Source organism: Carica papaya, chromosome 8, assembly GCF_054855325.1.
Source record: "Carica papaya isolate Zhongbai chromosome 8, ASM5485532v1, whole genome shotgun sequence".
In the NCBI taxonomy this organism is placed as follows: domain Eukaryota; kingdom Viridiplantae; phylum Streptophyta; class Magnoliopsida; order Brassicales; family Caricaceae; genus Carica; species Carica papaya.
In genome coordinates, this window is record NC_142316.1 from 2,692,271 (window position 1) to 2,714,945 (window position 22,675).

At 36.3% G+C, this 22,675-nt stretch overlaps 1 protein-coding gene across 2 annotated transcripts; it reads right to left on the reverse strand.

The window, feature by feature from the left end:
* Window positions 1-398: 398 nt before the first annotated feature.
* Window positions 399-22,032, reverse strand: LOC110809291 (folate-sensitive fragile site protein). 2 transcript variants are annotated; one of them, XM_088210430.1, is made up of 11 exons: window positions 21,546-22,032; window positions 21,315-21,382; window positions 19,827-19,902; window positions 16,987-17,070; window positions 16,568-16,607; window positions 14,937-14,982; window positions 13,744-13,802; window positions 5,033-5,100; window positions 1,437-1,520; window positions 1,288-1,352; window positions 399-775 (listed from the first exon to the last, which is right to left on the reverse strand). In XM_088210430.1, exons 1-11 carry the CDS (start codon window positions 21,599-21,601, stop codon window positions 690-692), a joined length of 732 nt encoding a protein of 243 aa, XP_088066556.1. In that variant the 5' UTR covers window positions 21,602-22,032; the 3' UTR covers window positions 399-689. The 2 variants fall into 2 exon arrangements, with proteins under 2 accessions (XP_088066556.1, XP_021890766.1); XM_022035074.2 differs by having other exon boundaries at window positions 19,821-19,902; window positions 21,546-22,029.
* Between the last annotated feature and the right edge of the window lie 643 nt (window positions 22,033-22,675).

The window sequence follows — 22,675 nt, forward strand, 5'->3', positions numbered from 1 at the left end:
TTATTCTTGTAAATATGTAGAATAGCAAAAAAAAAAAAAAACTCCTGATTATTTAGAATGATCAAATATTAATATAAAGTATTAGAATAATTAAAAATGTTTCTCAATATTCAAACACTCATCATGTTCACTTTAAATGGCCAAAAACTCAAATGTACATCAAAATCCTCTAAATGTATAGAATGTACTTTGAGGTTTTTGGTTGTTTTATGAACCTATGGTGTTTCTGTGTAGTTAAAAAAAGAGTACTCCTAAGGGTGTTTCTATGTACATACCATTTAAGTATTGTTGAGTATTATGATTTTACATTTTTTTTTTTTAATCATTAAAACAATCAAGTTAACAACTCAAAAACCCTTTAATATGCTAAAATGAGAGCATCAGGTAAATATGTAGAGTTATGCAAGATTAATTATTTTTTAAAAAATTATATAGATTCAGAAGAAGACTAAGCTACATAAATACAATACAATCCAAAGTTCGCGCATCTGTTATTGCTTTAGAACGCGCAACAGAAAAACCACTGCGCTTCTGCAATTCACACGTATTCTCAAGCTACAAAATTGATTACATAGAGGAGGTTTCACTTGGGGATATTTTAAAGAAAACCTTGTGCAGTGACTGACTATGCTGTGGATGCGAGGACGATCCAAAGCTGGCTGTACCTCCTCTTGAAAAGAAAAGATAAATCAAGGAAACATACCCTCAAGAAATTCATCAAAGTTCTCATCTTCATTACTTTCCCGATGGTCATCTGGGACTGACTCCATTTTCCCTGGAAAACAAAAAATACATGTTGAAAGTATTCATTAGCAAACAGCAAAAAAAAAAAAAAAACAAAATGAAAACAATATAATTCCAACAAATATCAAGTTCTAATATTTAGTTTCTCTAAATACATAGGTAGGCTTTTCAACTAAGATTACCTCGACCCAAGTGTGTATCTCAGCCTATTGACAAGAAACCACATCTACAATATTGGATCATCTATTCCCATGTTGGTCCTCTACTCATTATTATCTTTTGTTTATTCATGATTACTTTGCAGTCAATCATCGAACTTGGACATGATAGTTGCATATAAACTCATAGAGCTTGAACAAAATCAAGTTTAGAAGTGTTTAGTTAATGTTACCCACAGGTGGAACTGATTGCACATTTGATGGAAGGTCAAGATCACACTCCAGTTATAAAACCAACAAAAGTTAAAGAGAAAAAAACAGTTATAACGTGAGTTCAAGAATGAAACGAAAGCTTCTGGACAGTAAGTAATTAGAGACATCTAACCTTTTCTCTTCTCTTTCCTCCTATCATAATCCTCAGCCGTGTCACTGTCACTCCGAGACTGATCCCTGCATGAATTATAATATTATTAGGTCGACAAATTGTAGATAGATTTATGTTCCTTAACACCACTTATTGTTTTGAGTTTGTACCTTTTCCGTTTGTTCTCTTTTTTCTTGCTTCCTTCTGATTGCTCCTTCTCTTTTAGTTTTCTGTAGTTAAGCTTTAGCGCACACCTATTTGGAAACCGAAAAAAAAAGGAAAATGCAGTTAGAGATCAAACCGGATGTTCAAAGCTACTGAAGCAAAAAGCCTGGGAAAATCAGCATTTCATTGGTAAAAGAACAAAAATAAAATCTCGCGCACAAAAAGATCCCATTATCTGGTTCTAATATAAAACTTCAAAATAGGAAGACTAACATAAATCTTAACAAATCTAAAAACCTTGATTGTTAATAGTCCACGGCTCCCATGTCTCTCCATTGATAGTAGGAACTTACAGTAATAAAATTGACTATAATTGTCAAAGAGTAGCCTTTTAGAATGGATAATAAGAAAATTGGTGTAGCACCAAGCTGACAAGAAAATGGGAAAAGAGGTAGAGATTTAAGAAATAGAAGAGGAATAAAGGGCAGAAAATCCCATAGGATTCTGGGAATGGGAGGCTACCCAGAGAAGAAACGGACAAGAATGTTATAACCTAGTATTGAAATGACACTAATTTTTCAAAAGAAAAAAGGTTCAGACATTTTATATTAGAAAAATATTCCAGTATAACCTAACATATTCTCTACATTAGTAATATTATATAGGTGGAAGAAGGCGCTGACTGGGGCTGTTTTTCGGCTACGAAGGCTAGCCCCTACCGGGTTTTTTTATTTTGCAATGAAGGTCAAATAAGCTTTGTAAAAGAGTTCAAATTTCTTAACCTAGAACTCTGGTACCATGTGGAAGAATTGAATGTTGTGTGTAACGGCCCCGGAAAATATTAAAATGAAATGAGTATTTAAATATATCAAATGCGGAAGCGAGATCAAAATTTCAGTTAACATCCCTTACACGAAAAACCAAACAAACGTACTTAAAATATAAAAGGTTAAACTAACTAAGAAAGAAAACTCGAAAATAAACTATGCGTATGACTACAGAGTCTCTAGGCATCCCCTTCGTCGTCCTCCTGCGGAACGGGCTCGGGAACCATGTCTTCCTGATCTGAAATGGTTAATTAAGGAGTGAGCTACACTAGCCCAGTAAGAACATCACGATATCTCACCGTCACGGAGATAAAGGTGGGTAGAAAACCACAAAAAGACCAATGGAGCATAATTTACAATAAACTCGTTTATTAACAACAAAACCTTTTATCAATAATAAAACTTTTACCATCCACTTACCTTGGTGGAATTTATGAAAACAATATGAGAAAAACAATAACATTATCATAATCATTGAATAATCTAAGCTGTAAAACATAACACTTATCACGCCTCTTGTAATTCAATCATTGTACAACATATCTTTTTTCTCATTTACCAGCCTACTAGTATCCGTGGGGGTCCATAGGGGTTCCGCTACCCGTTAACCTTTAACATTCATAATCAGTTTCCAGGGCCGTCCCCATACCCCGTCCGGTATGGGCGCCAAAACCATGAACTTCAATACCCCGTCCGGTATGAGGGTGAAACGGGCCGTCCCCATACCCCGTCCGGTATGGGCGCCAAAACCATAAACCTCAATACCCCGTCCGGTATGAGGGTGAAACGGGCCGTCCCCATACCCCGTCCGGTATGGGCGCCAAAACCATAAGATCTCCATACCCCGTCCGGCATGTGAGACCACAATCCCGGTAGGGTTCCCTACGAACCCGGTCCGTCCACCATCTCCCAGGATATCTAGTCAGGCTGACCCCCATAATACAATTATCAGTCTACACAATCTTTCATTTTTCCTTTTCCTCAATCAGCATCATCAATTCACATTTAAACAAGCAAATCGTAATTCATACCAAACAGACAACATACAGTATCAGTTTTTCAGTCATTCAACCCATAATTAATAAAAACGTAGTACATGCACACAAATCTGTAAAATGAACACATCAAACCTCATTTTGCATTTAAAGCTGTAAACAGGCCAAATAACAGTAAATCATCAATCACACTAGACTCGGGCTCCATTAGCAACCTTAAGCAATTTCACACATGCGTTAATTCAAGAAATACTGTTTTATCATTTTGAACTTTAATACCGTGATAGGAAATAGGGTGAGGGGTCCTTACTTGTTTTCGGGATCCGAATACGATTCACAGTGCGCCTGCAGGCTGTCCCTAATTTTCCCCTGAATTTTTCCCGGGGAACTGAAACACGCTAACAGTACCTGCACGGGTTCCAAAAAAAATCCAAATTAGGCCCAGGGCCTCTTTCGGCCCAAATCGCAACTCCGGCACGGCGGCTCCGCCGTGCTCCGGCGACGGCGCCGCCGCTGGCGGCGGCGAGTCGCCTCGGGTTGACTGTTTTCGGCCGTTTTTGGCCGAATTCGGCCACACTCGCATTGGTCCTTGTCAGAAAACAACCCTAGGGCCCTCGGGGGGCCAAAAAATCACGGAAAAACGGAGCTTACCGGCGGCGGCGCTCTCGGGTACGGCGACTCTCCGGCGAAGTTCGTGTTTTGGTGATTTGGCTTCGGTCAACCTGTAGAGAAAAGAATGGTGATCACGGTGATATAAAAATTGCATCGAACGGAGGCCGGGAAGGGCCTCGTCGGAGGCAAAAACCGAGAGGGGGCGCGGCGGCGCCGCTGGGCTTCGGCCGCGTATTCCGGCCGTTTGGCCGGGATTTCGGCTTCGATTTGGCCATAGGAGAAATCAGTGGGGAAAAACGAGTCGGGGGTATGAAATTTACCTCGATCGGCGGTCGGAAATTTCCCCGGTGCGGCGGCGAGTGGCGGCGGGTGGCGGCGGTCGGCCTCTGGTTCGTCTTCTCCGGCGAGCGGCTGGCGGCTAGGGTTTTTGGTCTGGTGTGGGGGTTCTATTTATAACCCCTTGCCTTTTGATCACAGCCGTTCGTTTCGTTTTAATCTGGGTCGTTCGTTTTTGATTGAATCTGGGCCGTCCGTGCGTTTGAATCTGGGCCGTCCGATCGCGTGATTGATCTGGGCCGTCGGATCGCACCCACGCGGATCGCCAACGTGGCTCCTTTCGGAGTGACGCGATCTTGCCACGTGGCAGGCCCCGGTTGGCCGGGACTGCTGACCGGGCCTGCTGATGTGGCTGCTGACGTGGCCCCCCTTTTTTTTTCTTTTTTTTTTTTTTTTTTTTTTTTTTTTTTTTTTTTTTTTTCCTCCTCCTTTCCGGGTGCTACATTGTGTGTATTACTGAATTAGAAGACAACTATATATACACATTCTTAGGGTAATAAAAGAAAATATACAATTAATTACCTATACAGTTTTTTTACTAATATACCCTTTTCGCTGATTATACAAAATATCCTTTCCTATTTAATAAATATTTCCCAACAGGAACAACTCCAAAAAAAGACCATGGCCAGTAAAGTCTGTTTACATGATACAATGTGTTAAAACCAAACACCCAAACCAAGAAAGATCTGCAAAACATTCATCTCTTTATGGAACTGCTCACTTTTTTTTTTTTTAAATAAATGAACTGCTCACTTAAGAAGTTATATAAACTAGACAGAGGAGATACCAAAAAAAAAGGAGGCTCATATGGCTCAGTAATATCCGCACCTTTCACAAGCAACTAGTTTCACAAGGGCTTGTTTGTGTTCTCCAGCTTCAAAATAAGAAAAGTTAACCTGCAACATGAAACTAGCATAGTTACAGTTTATGCATAAAGATGAATTAAGAGGTTGTTTGGGTTAGCTTAAAACAAAGGTGCTTATATGGCTGACAAGTTTTTTCCTAGCTTAAAGTTTTTTTTTCAAAAAAATTAATTTTACTAGCTTAAAAGTTATGAGCTTATTTAACAAATATATTGTTGAATTGTTTGGTTGAAAATGTGCATATAAGTTGATATTTAATTAACAAAAACTGAAAACGGTAATGATATTAACTTAAAATTTCAAAGGTAATATTATAATTTACTTGATTGACACAAGCTTATTTTAGATCGCTTATAATTTCTTAAAATAACTCTTCCAATTGCTTGTAAGTTTTTTTCTTTCTTGAGAAGAACTTGTAAATTATCTAGATTCTAAGTTCTTTATTAGTTACCAAGCATATCACAAAATATTTTTAAACTCAAAAAGAGCATGTAAGCTGCTTAAGCCAAAACCAAATGAGGTAGGAAAAGTGGGTTGAAATCAACCTTTTTACGAAAAAGATATATTAAATTCTTACTCAAAACTATACAGTGTTAGAAAAGAGTTGCCAACATGTAGGTAAATTAACATAGATCCTCATAGTTGGTCGGACACTCTCCTTCACGTGGAGTGTGTACGTGAGCAGATAGGAAACAAATAGATTATGGACAAAATATTTGGTAAAACCAAGCTATTAGGAGAGATTAGCTTTGGTACCATGCTAGCTTCTTACTTTAAACCATATGACATTAAAAGAGTTGCCCAACAGAAACAAATTCTCATTCTTAATCAAAGTGAGATTACATCCTCTACCACAAATAACTTATGAGGATAATATTGAATTAGAGAAAAAAAAATACGTGATGAAATAGATGAAGGGAAAGACACAATATAGGATATGGAAAACTTACACAAGATGAAAACAGGAAAAAGGGTAAAAAGAAAGAAAGATTATAAAATAAAGAAATAAAACCCTAATAAGGAATTCTTACTTCAATGTTTTCTACCATTGTCAAAGCAAGCATCTTTTTATCAATTAAAAAAAAAGTATTATTCAAGATGAGAATAGCCATGTTATAATCATGGTAAATAAAATATCCTCTTAAAGCAATATAGCCTTCTAAGAAGGTGTTTGAATAGACTGTAACTTGTGTTGTGAGTTTTAAAAATGCTATTAAAATAGTTGTTGATTAAAAATACTTCTATTTAAAAGTTATTTTGTATTTAGTAAAAATAATTGTAAAAAGTGTTATTATTTCAAAAAAATAAAAATTTTATGTTTGGTAAATATACCTTTTAAAATTTTAAGCATAACTTTTTTAAAAAAATCTCAAATTAATAATGTTAAGTGTTAATCATATTGTATTATTTTTTTACTCCAAGTTGAGTATTAATCACGTTGTGAAACTGGGGAAGCACACAACTCACTTTAGATCCGAATTTTAGAATGAAAACTTAAGTTACCCTCGTATAATCATCTATAAATGAAACAAACCATTTAACCCAAGAAATGTGGAAATGTTTGTCGGACTCAAAATATCACTATGAATCAAGGTAAAAAAAATGTGCTTCTTTTATCACGTTTAAAATTTTTTTTTTAAAAAATAAAAAAATAAAAAAGTGTAAGGTATATATTGATATTGGCACCAAGGTAGCGCCCACCTATATACAAAAAATTTGCAAATCAATCAAAATGTCAATAAAGTTCCCTAAATACTCAATTTAATGCAAAAGATGACCCAATAAAAAAAAATCAAGAGTATAGAACTATCTATTCTTAAGTAGATCAAAACCATCCACATTATCGATCTCCTCAAATGTCCTCTTGTTCTTCTCCTTCCACACAACCCAAAAGATGGTTAGTAGTAGTTAGCTCCACTCATCTTCTCCTACCACCCATATCCTTCCACGCCCAAATTTTCTTTCTTACTGAACCTGTTATCATCCAGCTAATACCTAATAGACTATATACCAAAGTCCAAAGCTTGAAGACCACAGAAGATCATAGCAAAATATGTTTGCAAGTCCCCTTAGCCCTCTTGTAAAGATAACAAGCGTTCAACAAGATCTTATCCTATCTTCTTAACTTATCGATTATCAGAATACACCCCCTATTGGCCTCCCATGCAAAAAACCATACACGAGGAGGAACTCTGACCTTTCAGACCTATCTGAATGGGAGAGTAAAGCTATTACCATCATGCTTGAACAGCTGCTTATAAAAAAATTAGACAGTGAAAGACACATTTGTTGTACCACGCCATAGGAGAATATCATCGCTCCCATCTAGAGTCACCAAGGATAGAGTGCTCAACAGGTTCTCATATTCACCAATCTCCCAATTATTCAGGTTTCTCATCACTAAGAGCTACCATTCTTTCACCCCTCCTTCAACCTCCACAAAAGAATTGCGGATCTTGATCTCTTTATGTTGAGCAATAACGTAAAGTGTACCATCCTCCAACCACTAGTCTTCTTAAATCTGATCCTATCCCCCTTACCAACCTTCCACCAGATGTTCACTTAAAAATAATCCCTGCATAAACTAATTTTTTTCTATAGGCCTTTCCCATGTGGTCTCGAACCCACTCTGGTGAACCAGCCTCTCTCATCCATGCCATATTTTTCTACAATCGCTCTTCTCCAAAGGGCTTCTTCCTTGGTCAAAAACCTCCACAACATACCTTGCAAAGCCTCATCATCTCAACCAAAAACCGCAAACTCAAACTACCAAGAGATAGTGGTTTTCTGAATTGCTTAACGCCAAGAAATGATATCTCCTTCTATCCTCCATGTCACCCCAAAGAAACCTTCTCTCAATGGCTTCCAGCTTCTTGGCCATGTTTACTAGAATGGTTAATTGACCATACTCACGTAGAGAAAACTTTACCCGTTTGTATTTTGTCAATTCAAATGTATTACAATGTAAATATTCATTATTGAAACTTTTAAACAAGGAGGAAAATATAACTTCGAGAATAAAAAAGGAATAATGTCCCAATCATTTATAGTGTAACCATCTTACATAAGTTACTAGTGGAGAGGATGGAATATGGCATCTCAAGTGTATCCAAGAAGTAATATGTTTTGTGCCTCAGATGTCCAATTATCCTCACCGCCGACTGATCCTAAATTCACAATGAGATGAAAAAAAAACCACTTTGCAATTGATATCATGTGATAGTTTGCACATTGAATAAGATTTGTGCATAATTTGAGAACATGAAGCACATCATTAAGTGTAAAACGGGAACTAAATTTTATATTTTCAACTACTGCTACAATGATTCATGAACCATCGGTGGTAACTATTTTCTTACTATTGGAACACAGGACAAGATGTTAAAATATTTAGAGTTGGTCATGTGATGTGTGACTACCGAATCTACAATTGAGGATAGTACAAAAGGTTATCTGAGACATTTGGTTCATGTAAAGTAGAAAACATACCGAGTGTGCCAATTAATTATACCTGTGGGTTTCTCCAAGGGCCAAACCCTTTGTCTTTCAATCTCTACTTTGAATCTAATGAGTTTTGAAGTTGCCATGCAAGGTTACTTCTGACATGATCCGAAAATTAGGCAATAAATATCAGTTTAGTAGGTGAAATATACCGCTTGTTGTGGCTGGATAGTGGCAAAAAGAATCACCGCAGATGCTGGCCAATGATGCAGTATACCGCAGCAACAGCTTGTCCAACAGCTAGAGTGGGCTACTGGTGCAATGCCAACAAGGTGGCTGAGTGGTTGGAGCAGAAAGTGGTGGCAACCGCACAGCTAGGTGGCTTGCCTGCAGCTGGGTTTGCTGCTATTTGAGATGCACACTGGGCCAACAGCTGAACGCGGCTGGAGGTGAGGTGCTTTTGCTGGGCAGAGTGGCACAGGACTAGCTATGTATGGCTAGGCTGCATGCAGATAGAGGCTGGACACACAACTGAAGGGGTTGCTTTGGTGGTGCGCGGTTGTTCTAGCTAGGCAAGCCTGCTTAGTGGTAGCTGGTGCAGGTCCAGTTGGAGCAATCTGTGGCTGGAGCAGGGCCTGTAGGTGTGACTAGCAGCACCAATAGCTGGCTGCCCGGATAGTGCAGTCGCATAAAAGGCAGCAATGTGCATTCTCCAGCTATGGAGGCTGCTTAGAGCCTAGCTATGAAGGCCGACTTGGGTCTGGTGGCCAGCGGTAAGGATGTGGTGGCCGCCAATGAAAGCTGGCCCCTTGGGAATTTTTTTCTTATTTCAAACAATGAAGATCGATTAGGATTTGTGAAATAGGTCTGAAGTTTTTTTCATAAGGTTTTGATACCATGTTGAGAATAGTTGAGTATGTATTTTACTGAATATCAAAGTCTTCTATATAAAGGTTTTCTAGAACCGAAAAGGAACCAAATAATTAATTACATAGGGTCTATTTTACCCTACTGTTCTTTAACCTAATTCTCTCTTAGTTATATATGGTACATTCTTCGACAAATACTTTGGACCAAATTGGATATTTGCTCTTTTTAGGTGAAGATTCTTTTTAATTTTTTCAAATAACAAATATAAAATGTATCACTCATTATAGCCACTAAGGGGATGCAAACCCATGTACAAAAATATTTACAAGTCAGTAAAAACATCAATTAGTTATCCTAAATTTTTCATGGAGTACAACAGCGGATAACCAAAAAATCCAGCATTTGGAACCATTTCTCTCTAATCTTATTAATACCTTCTTCCACCCCCTCAAAAACTCCCTTATTTCTTTCTTTTAACACTACCCAAAAGATTCTGAGGGGGATAAGCCCCAAATATTTTTTCTGCTCAGTCAATCCTTTCCATGCCCATAATTCACTCCTTAGAATGCCTGCCATAATCCAATTGAAACCAAGAATCCCATATGCCATAGTCCACAAGCTATGCGCAATGGGACACCAAAGTAGAACATGGTTGCAGGAATCCTCCGCCCTCTTGCATAAGCAGCATTGCTTTACCACAAATTTCCTCTCTTTTTCAGCTTATCAATGTCAAGATACACCCACAGCCTGCTTCCCAAGCGAAGAAAACTACCCCTGGTGGGGCCTTCACCTTCCATATTTGTTTGTATGTAAAATTGCTTTCAATGGGCTCTTTCTTAGCCAGGTATCTGTAGAGGGACCCAACAGTGAATTTCCTGTAGTGCTAAGTGTAACAGCCCTAGAAATCCAAAAGGGAATATATAATAACTTAAGTGCGGAAGCGAAATAAAAGGTTAAACTTTACATTCCTTACACAATAATTTAAAAGTATTTAAAAATATTACGGAATTAATTCTTTAAAAGAAACACGAAAAATAAGAAAACAAATAGAAAATATCTAACATCTACTCGCACTTTTCTTGTGGATCGAATTCTGGAACCTAATTCTCTTGATCTAAAATAATTAAATAAAAGATGAGCTACACTACTCCAGTAAGGATATTACACTATATCACCAACACAGAATCAAAGGTTGGTATAAAATCGAAAACCACTAATGGAGCATTAAGTTTAAACCACTACATTTATCAATCATAAAATCATTTACCGTTCACTTACCATAGTGAAATTTATGAAAACAATCTATGGAGACAATAATAACATACAGATCATAACTTTATGAACAATCAGTGACATAAAACATATCATAAATTCATATCTATTAACAATAAACCAAATCATAACTGTTTTCCTTTTCACCAGCCTACTAATATCTATGAAGGTTCATAGGGATGTTCCCGCTACACATGAACCCTTTCCTTCAACAATCTCAATTATAGGACTGTTCCCATGCCCCGTCCGGTATGAGCGCCAAAACATTAAATCTCAATACCCCATCCGGTATAAGGGTGAAGCGGGCCGTCCCCATACCCCGTCCGGTATGAGACAACGTTTACAGTAGGGTTCCCTATGTACCCGCTCCGTCCACCATCTCCCAACATATCTAGTAAGGCTGTCGTTACATCTGCTTATTTGATCACATAACTTTTCTTTTTTTCAGTCTAGTATCTATTACTAAATCAAACGTAATCACATAAACAAATAAACATGCATCAGGTAATGCAATCATATCTCAAATCCCAATCAAACAGTAGTCACGTAAAGCAGCAATACATGCATTCAAACCATAAAATAGAATAATCAGATACTATCATGCTTTTAAACTGTGAAATAGATCAACAGAGAGTAATTTCCGGCTCGAGCTTCATTAGTAATCCGTAATTAATTATGCACATTTATTTAATTTGTACAAAATACCACATTATTTTTTATTTAAACTTCAATTATATGATAGAGAATAGGGTGAGGGATCCTTACTCGATTTGATACCGAAAAGCTAAACGGTTTACTGCGTTTATGGGGCGGTCCATGGGTTCCCTGAATTTTTTTCCGGAAACTCAAACGCGCTTATAGTACTTATAAATGTTCCAAATAAACCCAAAATCAGTCCCAGAACCCACTCGGCCAATTTCGAAAATCCGGCACGGCAATTCTGCCGTACTCCAGCGACGCTGCCTGCGGCGACGATCCGCCTTAGGTCGGCTGTTTTTGGCCGAATTCGGTCGATTTTACATCGATTCTGCGAGCAAACACGTTAAAGGGCCTCGTTTGGCAAAAAAAAAACACAAAAAGTCGAAACTCGCCGGTGCGGCGGCTCCTCCGACTCACGTTGCAGTTGGATGTTTCGCTTCAGTCAACCTATAGAGAAGAAAACGGTGATCACAACGATGAAAAAATTATGCGAAACGGGAATCGGAAAGGGTCTCATCGGAGGCAGTTTGTAAAGTTTTCCGCTGCGGCACCGCTGGGCTTCGTCGGTGTTTTCCGGCCAATTGGCCGGTCTTTTCACTCCGATTTGGTCATGGGTGAGCTTAAAATTGAATTTCGTGCAAAAGAGAGTTTTTATCTTTTTTGGCGGTCAAAAAGGGTTCCGGTGCGGCGGCGGGTGGCGGCAGTCGACTTCCCGGCGGCTGGGTCGTCTTCTCCGGCGAGAGGTTCTGGCGGCTAGGGTTAGGGTTTAATGCGGATGAGGGTTATTTATACCTATCCGCTTTTGATCTGGGTCGTCCATCGCGTTTGATTTGGATCGTCCGATCGTGATTAAATAGGAAGTGAATCTGAGTCGTTCATCGCGATCCAATCTGGGCCGTCCATCGTGATTCACTCTGGGCCTTCCGATCGCTTTTAATCTGGCCGTTCGATTGCGTTTGGGAGGGAGCGCATCCAGGTCGTCCGTGCGCGCGAGAACGGACCTCAGCCATTCGATCACGCGCACGCGGATCACCCACGTGGCTCCCCCGCATGGCCTCCCCCGTCAGCACCTCTGCCACTTGGCGCGTCCTAATTGATCGGGGCCACTGAACAGGCGTCTGAAGTGACAAATTTTTTTCAAATTGCGTTTTGACCCTTGGTTTCCGATTTTTCTTTCAAAAATACTCTCAGAACCCAATTTTTCACCCATTTTTTTCAAAATTGTTTTCAATTTAATTCTCCATCAATTTTACTCCATTTTTACACTAAATTAAAATAAAATAAAATACAATAAAATAAATTAAATAAAAAAATTATATTTATAAATAAAAAAAAGTTTTGTTGGGTGTTACACTAAGTGACCAAACCGGTGGGCTATAATTTTCGTTCAGCATAAGCGACTCTAAAGTAACTGACTCTAATGTACTCAAAAAGTACTCCATATTCATTGATTTCCCAATCATTAAGGTTCCGCAAGACCTCCACAAGCCATTTCCTGCTTCCCTCACCATCTCCAAATGTCTCTTTAACATTTTTGGTAAAGATATCTTCGATATAGTTTAGTTGTTAATACAAACATAAGATCCAAAATTTAAACGATCATAACAGCAGGAAAAGAAAGATTAAAAAAATATCTATTGCAACAAAGTGAGAAAAAGTTATTTTGTCTAAAGGACCAATTATGTTGCATGGACTCCTCAATTTTAGGCTTACACTCTTATTGGACATGACATGACCCTAGTATGCTTGTGGGATCTCTGTCTGACATTGGATGTGTGTACTGAAAACTTATGATGGAGAATTATTACGATGATGGAAGAGACTCAACTTAGAAGGTGAAAGAGTACATAAAAATGAGACTGCTAATTCTTGAATGTCTATACCTTGAACTTCTTTCTGTAAATAATATGCGGTCAATAGTACTAATATTGTTATCTTTTTGTACTAATGGCTGTATAAAATCATCTTAACTACCTAAAGCTTATATTAGTTTTATTATTTTTTATATCAAACAAATCCAAGTACTAGTATCCAATTTTGGATTGTTAGTGATTGAATCCAAATAAAATTTCCAAGTCAGACACTTAGATATACCCAATATTAGAGACTCGTAACCAACAAGTAAAATAGGGCATTAATATAATTCTCAACATCATCAAATAGTGCTATATTAAAATATATATAGACACTTAGATATAACTATGTATCACATGGTACATAGTTATATTTTTTTAGATAAACATGATAGATAGTTAAATTATAACAATACAAACCGTATAAACTGTTCATTATAATCAAGGAAGATAAGACATTATAACGAACAACTTAAATAATTATATTAAAGCTAAAAGAAGTTAAGAGATCAAATCAGTAAGTAAAGGCACAAACACTTGCCTCATAGCTCGCCAAACCATCTTTCTCATCACAATGCTTGTTACCACATATGAACTGCCCTGACAGGAATGGCAAGGCTTCAATTCAGAACTCTTTATTCAGGAAAAAAAAAAGGCTTTCTCTTAGTGACATTAAAGCACCCTATTTTCTTCTTACACTGACAGAAAGTACTATGAAAGTACTATTAAAGTCTTTTCTTTAGTAGATCAGGACGATTTCTCTCCCAGTTCAGAAGTGTTTATTTAATTTTTTTCATCTTCCTTTCGTTCTTAATTCAGATGGTAGGAGAGACAGAGGGAGAGACGATATATCAACATCTACATATTTGTCTTGCCCAAATTGGCTTTGACATCCAGTTGACACCATGAAATTATAGAAACATTCTATTAACCACATTTTTACAAGCATACTTATCTTATATTATAGCTTCGATGACACAATGAAACAGTCCAGAGAAAATTACATATATCTAGATTTCAGATGAATCATCTGATCTGTGTGAAACTGGCTTCAGATGTCAAATCATTCATGAAGTTTAAACTATCAGGCTTCGTTTTTTAGCCATTAACTCATTTATCCATGAATAAAAATTCTGGGATCCATTCCTAAAAACAGGCTAAAAACATAACCCTATTGAGAAAATATCATCCAGATTACTAATGATTAGAATGAAAAATACTAGATTATGTACAGTTTGTAAAATTAAAGCATGCCAAACAAATCAGAAGCTATAGAAGAAAGCTGACCACCAAATTTAATATGATACGGAATAACTTGAAAGGATGTTACTTTTTATTCTTCCCGAGGGAAGATTTTCTGGTAGAATAAGTTTTCAATTTGAAAATAAACATGATGTGAACAAAAATAACATTGAGCTCAAGTCTTAGGAGAGAGGACACGAGCAAATCAAAATGAATTAGCCATATATTATTTTGAAATAATAATAAACATCAAATTCATCATATACTATTTTGAAATTAAAAGCCTAGTGTAATGCACATAACAATCTTCATACAATTCTTCAGAAAAAAAATCATCATACAAGTACCTTGCAAAGAAACTACAATAACAATTCTGAAATAACAAACACCAAAATCAAAAAAGTAATTTTTTCTAAGGTGGAGAAATTTTTTGAAGAGTCAACAATGAGATGAAAAATCTTAACCGAATCAGTAAGTGGAGAAAAATATTACCTTTCCCAGATACGACTTCCTTCTCTGTCCGCCATCTCAAACCAATCTGAAAGGAATTATTAAGATCAGGAGAACTATTAAAGGAGAAAGCTTACATAATACTTCTTTTTTGTTTAAATAAACTTAATATTTTTTTTTAAAATAAACTTAATACTTCTTTATTAAGAAAGCAGACATCTACAGCAGATAAAAAGAGTTGAATATAAAGTCCATTATCAATGGTTGTCCTACATGGCAAATGGATTTGGAGATTCTGGAATGAAAGTGACACCTTGTGGAAAAGAATTGTTGACTGCAAATGGATCATTAGTGGAAACACCCTCGAAGCAGAGGAAAATATACTACTCATGGTAAAAGCTTATGGAGTGGCATCTCTTCCATTAACAAGCTGGTTATGGATTATTCTTCTCGGGCAGTTGCCAGAGGGAACAAATGCAAATTCTGGACTGATAAATGGTGTGGCGCTTCAAACTTCCAACATCAATTTCCTCTCATTTATGACATCACCAAAGACAAGAAAATGTTGGTCGAAAATGCTTTTGACAGGGAAAATGGAGGTGCCTGGAATATATAGCGGTTTCTAGAAATCTGAAAGATTGGGAAATCACTGAATATGAAAGCTTATTAACTCTCTTATCCACAATCAAAGTCACCAATACTGAAGACAAGCTCCTTTGGAATATTGACAGCAAGGGTATTTTCTCGGTAAAAGCTTTCTACCATCACTTGACTCAACACAACAGATTTAGAAGCCTGGACTTCCCCACTAAATTGATATGGAAAGTATGGCCCCTCAGCGGGTCTCTTTTTTCACATGGGAAGCCGCCAAGGAAAGGATTCTCACTCTGGATAACCGCATGAAAAAAGGTATTATTCTGGCCAACAGATGTTCTCTATGTAAAGCTGATGCCGAATCCTGCAATCACCTCCTATTACACTGTACTTTCTCCCGCCAGCTTTGGTCCATGGTCTTGGGGCTCCTTAACATTTGCTGGAGCCCTGCGGATTCTATACAAAAGGAGTTAAATGCTTGGGAATTTTAATGCAAACGTAACAAGACTTACCGACTAATCCCTCCTACAATTTTTTGGATACTTTGGAAAGAAAGAAACAACTGCGTTTTCGAAGACAAAGAGGATTCTTTTGGAAACATCAAGGACAAATGGTTCCACTTTTTTGGGTCTACATTATTGGGACATCACCTCTGTAACCTTGATGATTTTGATTTCATTGTAGATATACTCTTAGATTTGTAAATCTTTTGTACATGGGTGATACCCCCTTGGTGCCTACTCTAATATATTTTTCTACTTTCTATCTCAAAAAAAAATTAATAAATAAAGTCCATTATCAATGGCAAAAGTATCAGTCCTCCTAAGCTAATACAGAAAACCAAGAAAGAATACCTGGCTCCAAACAAAATTCGATAAATAAAAAATTGAACAAACCACCATAATTGAAGTAGAAATGCTTTTCTATTGTATAAGAACATTCAGATAGAAGTTTCCTCAAAAGAATGATAAGGAAAGAAGGGCAGACTACCATCAGGACAGGCTGTACAGAATAAACATATTAAAACTTAAATATGACATTTTTTTTAAACAAAAAACTTAAGTATGATAAGATGGTACCTTTCCACTCTTATACTGTGACATGTCAGCTATGCAATATCTTTGATATAGTCTTAAGGCAATGAACTCAGAATAACTGCTTCCTTCTATACATATTTGATAAAAATAATTAACTGCCAATACATTAACATAAAACAGCTAACACTTGAAAATGATACTCGTCTGCGCTAGAAAAGCACCCATTTTTATTAAAAGAAATGCATAGTCAAGCTATAAATGCACAATAACATGCAATACATGTTTTAATACCTATTATCCACATCCCTCAGTAGTTATAACTAACAACATTGCCAAAACATACAATCACCCTCTATTTGGTAGAATATCAGCCTTAATCAGATAAATAACCTAAAATTTGAAATTACTATAACACCCAGAGGGATTTCAGGAAATTGATAAAAATTTCTTGCAAAGGATACTCTTTAAAAAGCTTATCATAGTAACGCTTCACAAGCCTTTGCTCCCAAGACGGATTCATGTCGTCTTCCTCTGAACGTATGAACCTTCATAAAAAAGACAAAAGTCACGCAATTGGAAGTGAAAGCTTGGCTATGTTTTATATAATCTAGTGAAGACAGATTTTTTTCTTTGGAGACCAATGAGATTGCCTACTTTCTTATCAAATATTTGGGTCTCTAACAGGGTCCATGGATCATAGATAGAGGGATTTGAGATCCTAATGTGGAGAAGATAGAGAAGAGGCTCTCCAATTGGAAGAGACATTCCTTATCAAAAGGCGGGACACTTGCTCTCACCAAGAGTGCTTCATCTGAGTTACTGGTCAACTTTTCATCCCTTTTCTAGTTCCTACTCTTGTGGTTAAGAGAATGGATACTGTGCAATAATGTGAAGAAATTTCACTTCAATACTTCTGATGGAGTTAAGAGATTGACCAAAAAAGGTAGTTTGGGCATTAAATCCATTGGAATTTTCAATAAGGTGTTGATTGCTAAATGAAAATGGAGATTCATCACAGAGAGTGGTGCTTCATGGAGGAGAGGTTTGTTGTCACAAAAAGGGCCAAATGTCAGCTCTTGGAACACCAAAATTCACAGAGGCAGATACAGTTGTAGCCCTTGGAGATGGTTCAACAAAAGCTGGACAGCTTTTCGAAAAAACATCATATTTGTGGTGGGGAGACTTAAATTTTGGTTGACTTTGATTGATGAGGAACCTCTTAGTGAGATGTTACCAGATATCTTCAGCATAGCCAATTTCAAATAGGTGAAGGTTATCGCTTCTTTTAATGTGTATAGTGGTGGAATCTGGCAGATTGTTCTCTCCTCCAAAACCTAAATGATTGGGAAATCGACAGTTGGACTTCCCTTCTCACACTAATGGAGAAAAGGAGGATTTTCCTTTTGAGAAGATCATGTCAGGATACTGACTCATTAACAGCTAGGGCAAGATGTGTGGGATTGTGGGCTAGGGACAGAATAGGGAAACAAAGGAGAAGAAGAACAGGAATTGAGAAGAGAAGGGAGAATGGACATAAGAAAAGTAGAGAGAAAACAGGAAGCATAGAATCTAGAGAGCATTCATAAGATTTTATTCATACTTCCCCCACCAAGGTACAACTATTAAGGTCACTACTGCTGATGACTAGCTTGCAGTAAAAGTAATCTTCTTACCATTACAATTTTACACAGCCCGCCATGTTTGTTCCTAGTACTATATTATCCAACAACACAACAAAATGACCAAGTAACAGAATTCTAAACAAAAACTCTAATTTTGACTAGTTACAACATATTAGGGCAGTCCCTTGTCCCCATTGCTCTTAATTACGGATACAGAGGCTTTGAACAAATTATAAATGAAGGCTAGGGAACTTCAAGTCTTTAGGGGGGGGGGGGGGTTTGAGGGGGGGGGTTAAAACTTCCCTTTCAAGAAAAGGATAATTTTCTTTGGAGTAACAGTACGATTTCTCCTTAAAACAAATGTCTCCAAAATGTCTTTCTTATTCGCTAAAAATCCCCAAGTATCCAAATTTCTCTCCTTACCCAAAACCATCAATCGTACTATAACTCCATTTTTGCTACTTAATTCATCAATCTCCTTTTTCTCTTTTTGATCTTTCTACCACAGCCAAAGGAAGAAAAGGATGATTATTTACAAACTTTTTCGAAAATTAGGGAGGAAGATTTGTATATTTAAGGATTTTAGGTAATGTAATTAGTATTGCACCAATATGGGTCTTGGCCAGTCAACATTCTGGACCAGCTCATAGATATGTATCCTAGTATAAATTAAATTTTGTACCGGGTTAATACCAGCCAATAGTGCTACCGATTGGAACCGAGTAAATCATCAAAAATATTAAATTTTTATTTTAAAAAATAGAACAAAAAAATTTCAAAATTAAGGTTATATTTTATGTAAGAAAACTTAATAAAAATGTTTAAGTTTGTATAACTATAATTTTTACTTACTTTAGTATAATATTCTTCTCTTTTATATTTGAAGTTATTAATTTAACTTATTTAATCTACTTGTAAACTAAATATTTATAATGATTCACTTTAGAAACCGTATATTACTTATATTTAATATAGAGTATCAAATTAAATAGTTTATTATTTCTATAGAACTTAATTATTAGTGTTATTACTATGTGTGTCTGTATATAAAATTTCGTTTGATAAAAAGAAGCATTATTAAGAAGAGAAAGATAATATTACAACAGCGGAAGATAAAACTTCCTCCTATAATCTTCTATAAGTAGATTAGAATACCAAATTGTGCACATATAAAATTATAGATAAAACATAAAAGAGCAATAAATCTGAAACAGTAACCACAGTTACAGAGTAACAAACGCTCCCATAAAAAAACCGAGATGTTGATTGGTATGGGATTGACTACTTTATTTTAGGGGAAGCAGGGAGCGATATGTACTATTATAGAGGAAATTATCCTTTTATTCCATAGAAACACACCTTAACGTGCAATGCATCCATATTTAGTTTAAAGATAATATTTAATTATTGACTGAAGATCCTACTTTGGAACATGCATAAAGTACAGGCGTACATTGTCTCGGTTTAAAATACAAGGAGCTAATTGTGACAACCCAAAGTACAGCATAGTATTTTTAAACTTCTCATTAATGAAAGGACAATTTCATCACAAACCAAGCTCTCATGCACACCCAATGAGATGCATCTAGATTAGTGGACAGCAGGATGAAAATATAGTTGAATCCAACGAAAAGAATGAAGTTAAATATAATTTTTTCCCAAGATAAGGATACCTGTACCCTTCTTTTAGGGTGTCCTGATCTGTTTTAACTGGCAATTTCACGTTCGACAACTTTTCTTTCCCATAGAAGCCAACTACAAAGGAAAAACAGGAAACAAACATATTTATTGGCTTATAAACTTACTACATATTGGTCCAAGTAGCAGCAGCAATGACAAAAGCTTTCTCATGATTCAAAGTGTTTTTAAACAAAAAAAGGGCCCAGAGTCATTGTGGTTCACAACCCTGATAGATAGTTCTTATGCAATCCCACATCCAAATGCACAGCCCACATAGATAAACTACATCACTGAACAGATAGAACGTAGCTTTTACACTAAATGAGGTAGGACATAGCTTTGTCCAAAGGAAGTGTATAGCAATGATCATAGCTCTCTGCCATACTTAATGGAGAAGATCATTCAGTATTCACTTCTCTATAGGACGCAACGATTCAACAAATAAACCACTCACCATTTTACTTGATTCCTTTTATGTCCCACAATTGCAATGAGCATCTCAAAAACTAAATGTAGCTAAGCTACCCAATAGAATGTTACTCAAGTTCCCAAATCCTCAGAACTCAATGGTGCAACAATTTAAAAATACCACACATCACTCGGTAAACTTCAAAGTCTCCCATTAGAAAAGTAATTAGACAAGTCAAAGTAACAAAATTCAGTCAGAAATGTGCAATTTTTTAGCTAACATGCATGTCCATTAAGTTACAAGTGGCTACATAGGGATGCATAGTGCTAAATGCTGAGAAATGGCACCATTATTTCCTGTATTCTCATTATTCTTACTAAATGCTTACCTAGAAGAAAAATGCATTAGAAGAGCAATTCTTTTTCCCCTAAACCTTTTCATTTTTTCCTACTAATAAATTTGAATCTGATTTTTCTTTTCATGCAAATTGATACCTACTCTGGAGAAGATACATATTACATTAAAGAAAAGGAAATCCATTTTCATTGAAAAAAAGAAAAGGTTTACCAATGTTTCTATGCATATTCCACATCCAAGTATACCGCCCAGATGAAACTAACATCTACCATATCTGGTAACGCACTAAACGCACTAGAACTTATGCAACACATAGAAGAACATGATTTAGCCCATAGACAAACAGTGTAAGGATGATTGTAGCCCCCTGCCATACTCAAAGGAGAAGATTGTTCATCATCCATTTTACTGTAGGACATTGGGATTCAACAAATAAACCATTCACCATTTGCCACCAATTCCCTAATGTCCCATTTTTTGAGCAATCATATCAATAATTTAGTGCCACTAACCCCCCAACAAAGTATCAATCAAGTTCCTAAATCCTCTAGCGACAATTCAAAACATACCAGCAACGAATTTCCATCAGACTATCAAATACAAGTGACAGCATCCAATTGAAAAAAATAAAAAGGAACAAAAACATTCAAGTAACACGCGTGTTTATTCATTCACAAGCGGAATACATATATAAGGACGGATAAATACTGTAACTTGATACCGTAATCATTCAAGAACTTCTTGTGCCGGTCGTATGCATTAAGGCCACGAATATGAGCTTGGTACTGCCTGTATCAGCATCCAAAGGTCGTCACTCGAAAGCATATATATACATACGCAGAAACAAAAAAAAATGCATTCATATACGTAAACAGCTAGTGTATATGTTCATTTGGTATTACGGAAACGAAATGAATAGCAGGAATTGCAAAAAGTATGGTTGAAACGCAACCGTTTTCGATCTTCCTTGTCGAAGATTGCTGATCTGAGTGAACCGAAAAATGCCATTTTCCTCTCTTTTGTTCGGAAAAGCCTGAAATCCGATCTTCAAACTCTGATTTCAGCTGGCTTAAAAAGGATGCGGAAAGATTATGACCGTGTTGGTGAAGGTTTAGCGCATTTGTTTCTGATTTCGGAAAGTAGGATATGAAATTGCCATGCTTGAACCAGAGTTGCCCTAGAGGGCGATTAACAGATTGCTACAGTTGTTGTAATGGAGTGATGCAGAAGCAAAGAAACTTGTTTTGGCAGGAGATTCGCCTAACCTAGAATACTTTGTTTACTGATTCTTAGCTCTAGTCAGACGGTAGCAAATAAGGATTTGGAGGAACCTGGTTTTTGGTCGATGGAGAAGAGAGACGAATTGGGGGGAAGAAAATCACAGCGGCTGCTCCGCTGGTGCTTACGCCGTTGCTATACTGGACCGGGGTTAAACTTATTTTATTTTTAGAAGAAATTTATTATCTTAATCTCTAATTTAACCCTAAGTTTATTTTAATTCTAAATATTTTTCATTATAAAATAATTTCTGAATTTTTAATTTTCTTTAAATAAATAGCTTGGAGTTTGTTTGTGAAGAAATAACTTATGACTTCTGGTTTGAGGCAAAAAGAATGAGTTGAAATTAAAGTTTAAGAAAAAAACAAAATTCTAATTATTATCTTCTCGACTCTCCTTCATTTAACCTATTCATCTTTATTCTCCTTAACCTAATCCTAGTATACGTTCAATCAAACCGATTGTAATACATTTATAAAAATTCTTGAACTTATATGTATAGAATAAATTTTAAATAATAATTTACTTGTAGTAAAAAGATAATCATAATTTTTTAATCAATATTTAATCAAATTGGTTAAAAATAAGAATTATAACAACTATCAATCTAGTGATCACTAGAAGCTATAGCGAGGACATCATAATTAAAATTAAAACAACCAATGTAGCAGTAGATTTAAACAAATTTATTTATCAATAATCAAACTATTTACCGTCCACTTACCGCAGTGAGATTTATAAAAACAACATATGAAAACAATAACATTATAAATATCATGAATTCATATATAATCCGTAATATAG